The sequence below is a fragment of the Sipha flava genome, unplaced genomic scaffold, assembly GCF_003268045.1.
Source record: "Sipha flava isolate LNK unplaced genomic scaffold, YSA_version1 38_pilon_pilon, whole genome shotgun sequence".
In the NCBI taxonomy this organism is placed as follows: domain Eukaryota; kingdom Metazoa; phylum Arthropoda; class Insecta; order Hemiptera; family Aphididae; genus Sipha; species Sipha flava.
Window position 1 is genome coordinate 1,167,288 of NW_020273099.1, and position 6,604 is coordinate 1,173,891.

The 6,604-nt window shown below is 31.8% G+C and overlaps 1 protein-coding gene across 6 annotated transcripts in view; it reads left to right on the top strand.

Annotated features, from left to right (window-relative positions):
* LOC112688287 (facilitated trehalose transporter Tret1-like) overlaps positions 1-4,242 on the top strand; it is a 78,490-nt gene extending 74,248 nt beyond the window's left edge. For all 6 annotated transcript variants that reach the window (XM_025561404.1, XM_025561405.1, XM_025561406.1 and 3 more), the window contains 2 exons: positions 970-1,445; positions 3,085-4,242. In XM_025561404.1, coding sequence (XP_025417189.1) covers positions 970-1,445; positions 3,085-3,645 — 1,037 coding nt within the window. In that variant the 3' untranslated portion in view covers positions 3,646-4,242. The remainder of the gene's footprint in view (positions 1-969; positions 1,446-3,084) is intronic.
* Positions 4,243-6,604: the final 2,362 nt, after the last annotated feature.

The window sequence follows — 6,604 nt, forward strand, 5'->3', positions numbered from 1 at the left end:
AAATTTAATTGTGTTGCAGTTACTGCCGGTAATTACCGTATAATCACGTAGGAAAAAACTCTGGATCATTAGAGCTATTATAATAATTATTATTATTTTGTTCATTGTTCGACGTGCAAATAAAATGCGATCGAATACAATGTTCATATAGTACCTAACTCGTCGACACTTTTTAGTGATTTGCCACTGGTATTTCATTTAACCATTACGGTGTGTAATATAATATAATTTATCATAATTTAATAATAATAATAATAATAATATTCTGTCTTTCTCTTTTGAAAACTGTTCTCTAATGATATTTGGATAATTTTCTCGTGAATTCGATTTATCTCACGTAAGTCTTACACGTATTAAAACTGCACACGCCTTGTCATGTTTTGCGTACCGTCTAATTATATTATAACATTAATTATAAGCTGTACTTGTCATAGAGATTTTTTTTGTTTTTTTTTTTTCTTATACATTCGTTGTTCGACAGTATTCATAAACTCGCTATACGTTACTGAATCGTACACGTAGCGAAATATAATCCTTCGAAAGTGTTGTTATTAATATAAGTACGGGTTATCCGTTAGTTATTACTTTTTGTTCCATTCGAGTCATTCGTTGACATGATTTGAAAACTATTTTCCAAACGGGAGTGACGATCTTGTGTATAAATACTGTATAATATTTTGCGAAAAATAAAATTACAGTATATATGAGGGAAATTATGACTTTTAAAGTAATGTATGTATTATATCCGAATGCATTATACACGTTATACATAACTTAACTTTATATATAATTCGAATCGATACACTCGTACCAAATTACATTAAAAATGTTAAAAACTTTGTCACTGTTAATTAAATAAAAACGTTTTTGGTGTTATTACGTGCGTCTCTATGCGACTTTATGCAACTACCTAAATTATACTTCTGAAAGCCGTACGATATGTTAACACGCACGTCTAAATGTTTCCAGGTGAACTCGGCTCTTACATCCAGGTGAAGGTGACTCTGGGAATACTGTACGTGTACGCCATAGGACCGTTCGTGTCCTACGAAGGGCTGGCCATCCTGTGTGGTATTATACCAGTGATAATGTTCGTCTTGGTGATACTGATCGCACCCGAGACGCCCACGTACCTGCTGAGGACGGGAAAAAGGAAAGAGGCGGAACGGTCGTTGGTGCTGTTGCGTGGTCATGAGTACGATATCGCCGGTGAACTGGAAGAATTGCAGCAACAACTCGAGGAGGAACAAAAGCGCAGCAGCAACTTCAAGGATCTAATATCGTCCAGAGCTACTATCCGCGCGTCCATCGCTGTCATGGGACTCTTGAGTTTCCTGTCTTTCTCGGGCATCAACGTGCTCATTTTTTACGCGGAGTCCATATTCAAAAGCAGTACCAGCAGCATTTCTCCTCAAGTCAGCTCCATCATCATAGGGATTCTTCAAGTGAGTTGAATTACAATATTTCCTCGATAATTGGAAATCATGACGTATAGGTATTGTGACCAAACATATTAAGTATCAGGTACACCAGGGGCGGATACACTCAGGTTATTTCAAGAAGCCACTTATTAGGACTGAAGCTAGATTATAAATGTATACCACATAACATAAATAAAATTGAATATACTAATATTTATTTTATTTTTTGGAGAATTAGGTTTTACATGGGACTCTGTATAGAGATATTTACTGTATTATACTAGTAGTAAGCCATGGTCGTAATTTGGAAAGTAGCAACTGGGCATTAGATCCAGTCTAGTATTGACTTTAACCTAGGTTGGCATACTTAAATAATATATGAAGTCTTCGTGAGATGTATCATAATTTTGTCAACAAATATTAACTTTAGGTCAGTTGATTTCATAATCTCCTAGATTCGTCCCTGAGATACACTTACATTTTACATTATACACATATATTTTACATTATTGTATGTGATTGGAATCAAAATATTCTTATCCAGTAGAATATTTTAGTAGTTTATTTTTTTTTAAGTTAATTATGGTTGCTGTAGTGTCATTACAACATTATTAAACATAAATTACTAACATTATATTTTTCGTGGTAAAATTTGGTCCAATTGAAAATAATAAATTCAATAGTTCAATTAAAATTTGAGTGGTATATGATCAATTTTATCTGTCATTTGAATTCAATATTTACGTATAGTTTTATTATCCAAAGTATATTTTATTTTTACGGTGAAACACGTAAACTAATTACAGAATGGAGAAAAACGCGTTCATTTTTGACAACTAATCTATATTGTAAGATAGGTAAGATAAATGCTATTTGATTGCTATTTATCAATTTTTGACGTTTTCTTTCCTCCGATGAAAATGTTTTTCTTTCTCTATAATAAGGATTCAGTACAGAACGTTGTATCATAGTACTGATTTTTTCTCATTTTCACTCTAGTTAAAATTACTTAGATCGTTTAATAAACATATTGTAATTAATTGAAAACTAATTAAAAGATTATACATATATGCATTATTTTAGAAGAGAAATGTTTGTATTAATTTAATATTATTAATATAAAATTTTCTATCTCCTAAATTAATTGTTTCTCTCTAAAAGTTTTTGGTATTTTTTCTTTTTCAAATACTATAAAATATTGTAACCTTCTATAGTTATTGTATTTATTAATTTAAATTATAAATTTCCATCTAAAGAACAATGAATTCAATACCATAAATATTATAAAAAAAAAAAATTAGTTCAAAAATTACAAAATATAAAAACGGTTGGTGAGTAAATCGAGTTATGAATTTTTCATAATGTAATGTGATATAATTAGTTTTTAATTATTGATCACCGATTTCATAACGTTTTATTTATTAAACGACCGAACTGAATTATTAAGTGTACTTACAATTACTATATTATTGTAAATGCGTTTTGTGTTGTAAAAATATTTGGTCACGTCCTTTTGAGTGCAGTAACTTTGTTCTCGTGTGTTACCGATATATATATATATATATGATACGATCGTAACCCTAGTAAATCCCATTCTAGACTCAATGTCTGATTTAAATTACAACATTAAACTTTAAAATTGTTTCTTTCTCTCTGCCCGTAGGTGAAATTTACTTTCGCGTCTGCGTTACTGGTAGACAAGGCTGGACGGCGTGTGTTACTCCTGATCTCCGACTCTGTGATGGCCGTTTGTCTTGGCTGTTTGGGTTACTTCTTCTGGCTGAAAGAGCACAACGTTGACGTGTCCGCCTTCAGTCTGATACCGCTCATCAGTCTGGGAGTGTACATCAGTACGTTCTCACTGGGCTTCGGGCCCATACCTGGTGTCATGATGGGAGAACTTTTCAGTCCGGACGTAAAGGGGCTGGCGTTAGGTGTAGTATGCGTAATCGCGTCGCTGTTGGAGTTTGTCGTGGTCAAAATGTATCAGAATCTTTTGGACTGGTTCAATCACGGCGTGACATTCTGGATATTCGCTGGCTTTTGCATACTGGGCACGGTGTTCGTGTGGTTCTTGGTGCCGGAGACGAAGAATAAGTCGTTGCAGGAAATCCAAAACGAACTGAATGGCATAAAGAAGCCGAAAAACCGCAACACAAACCGCTCCCAACAAATGGAAACATTGACTGGACCTTACAATCAGAAGAACGCAGCAATCGTTTGATAAGGCAATATAATAAATGTAGCAGTGTGTGTGTATGTTAGACAAACGAGGTGGGGCCTTAAAAACATTTTACATTTTTTAGCCCCAGAATTTGAACAAAATAGGTAATCAAATGCATTGAAAATTAAACTTATTGAATTGTTTAAAACTCATAATTTATTTTTGTTTTTTATATTTTCGGATAAATAATGACTCATTTCACCAAAATCTACACGTTAATAATATAATTTTACTTAGGTATATTGTTTTCTTTTCTTTTCATAACTAATTTATTTTATCATACAACTAACACCGTCTATTGCATTCCATGGTTGACTTTAACGAGAGCAGCATCTTCAAATAGGTATCTTATTGTTATTTTCAGTCTCGAATATATGAAAAAACGAAAATGCAGTTTATATTTTTTTAAATTTTTTTTAAGTTCAAACCTAATATTATACTTGATGGTGCTTGGCCTTAAGCCATATATTAGTAACTGTCATTAAAATAAACTATTATTATTAGTAGGTATGTAGAAATATTACTCTGAAACCAAAATGTTTTCGTTCGACTACAAAAAAATAAATAAAAAAAACACAAATTTCCGCTGGAATTTCCGTGATCGATCAGAGAAAAATGGTTTTAGTAGAATCTCACGACGCGCGTGACAATAACTTAAAATTGAAATATTTTAGGTTCTTAAGTTTTAAATGAATTATTTACAAATGTATTATTTTATTTTTTTTAAACCTATTTTGCAAACCACCCCGCAGGATACCATTACTCTTTACTTTTAGAGTACAAAAAATACCTATTCAAACATTGTGCTATATTAATTTAATATGATATTTTTATAATAATAATAATAATAATAACAATAAAGGTATATATATATTTTTTTTAACATTAAATGATATGTGATTTGTATTGATAGATTATATAAATATTAAAATCGATTAATTGTTAATCGATCTTTGTGTCTAAAATCGTTAACTAAATTTAGTTAGATTGCTCAAACACAAATATTATATATTGTATATATTTATTTTTGTTTCCGTGTACATATATATATAATCTTTTTGTTTCATTATGTTACATTACAATGTCAATTCGAAACACGTAATAGTTATATATCATTGTTGGACACGATCAAATTTTATATTTATATTTTTTACGTCACGTATTTAAATCAAAACCAAATCACCTGTCCATTATTTATGTGCATTGAAAGTTTATCGATATTATACATTTAATCCGTACACAAACCCGTTGATTCCGCAGTTCTAGTTCACGCGGTCTTCCTACGATTATTGTACATTATTATTATTATTGTTATTATTATTATTATCGTCTATTATTCTCCGACTAACATAATAACACAACGCGTCACGTTTACAGTAGATCACCGTCGTAATTATTTATAATTGTTATAATGCGTTTTTAAAACTCTTACGTAACTCTTTCGAATAAACGCGCATAACGCTGCGACCGTTCATGTTAATTACATTTAATTTTTTTTTTTCCAAAAACGACCACGATGTTATAATGCATGCTCAAGTTGCACGCGTACCATTCAATATATTACTATTGTTATACAGTAGTCTCATTTAACTGACGTGTAACAGCCAATTATTTTTTCTGTTAGTATTAAAATAATCGGTCGATTATCATTTATACCGTGTAATATGTTTAGTCGTTAAGGTATTTTATCATTTGTAAATATTTAGCTTTTAGTATATATTTTATGGATGAATTATCGAAACGAAACGTAGCGTATTAGTCTTAAGTAGAAAACCAATTACCGACATTTACTAGCGTATAATATCCCTGCAGCCAAGACATCTATATGTAAATTATTATAATATTTCAATTATAGTAATTATATTATTAAAATATTTTTTTGATAAAAAAAAAAAAACTAAACCGTCGTCTATTTTTCGTCGTCTTACGAATTCCCGACGTCCACCGCGGAATGACAATGACGCGTCCATCTTGTGTGTTTTTTTTTTTGTAACATTATTTGACAGTAGTATTCAATGGAAAAACACGTGCACGCAGTGGCGCGCCATTTTATAGATCGTGTTTGTGTGTATGTACTGAACTAGTGCACTACTATTTGGTATTTAAATATTTTAAAACTTTGGGATACTAACTAATATTATAACAAACAAAACGTTGACGAATAACGGATGTTTGTTATTGGTAAATACATAACAGTATTACTTCTACCATGATTACTACTATCTTTTTGGTAGTTATTGTGAGCGTTGTAGTGACTCTCGTCTAACATTTACATTTTATAATCATTTAAGTTTTTGAATCATGTTACGTCGTAGCAATGCTACCGCAGCTGACCACCGTTAATTCATTATTATATTTTAATAAATATTATTAAAACTATTTTAAAATGCTGGAAATACATATTTAAATTTGGTGGTAGGGAGGGGTTACGAGTGAACTGTCAAAGCTTACCTAACCTGTCCAAAATGTTTTTAGCCTCTCTCATATAAAAATCTTGGCTACGCTACTGCGTTCACGTATAACCGTATATAATAATATGTTATGAATGACATATAGAAACATGAAACCATCGAGCTGTAAAAAATCGGACACGGAAAAAATATAAAACATATAAAAAAGTGAAAAAAAAAATTTAAAAACGCAAATAACCCAGGTCTTTCACGAAGACCGGTCAAGTCCCCATACAACTCCTTAATCATCTTCTTAGACCAGAAATTCGCCATGTCAATGTTCGTAACGACTTTAGAGTAAGTGTTCAAGACTCTCAACTCTAAACGGATCGGGTTGCGTGTCATGTAATAATAGTTCATTTTCGCAATGAACTTCACGCCTTTATCATGCATGGTGGGGTACACCGACAGCAAGCATACGTTACGGCTGACTTTGTACTTTGACGACATCATCCGTCATCGTACTGAGCTGCGTAAGTCCCGTGTCACCGGCCGTTATCTGACCGAGA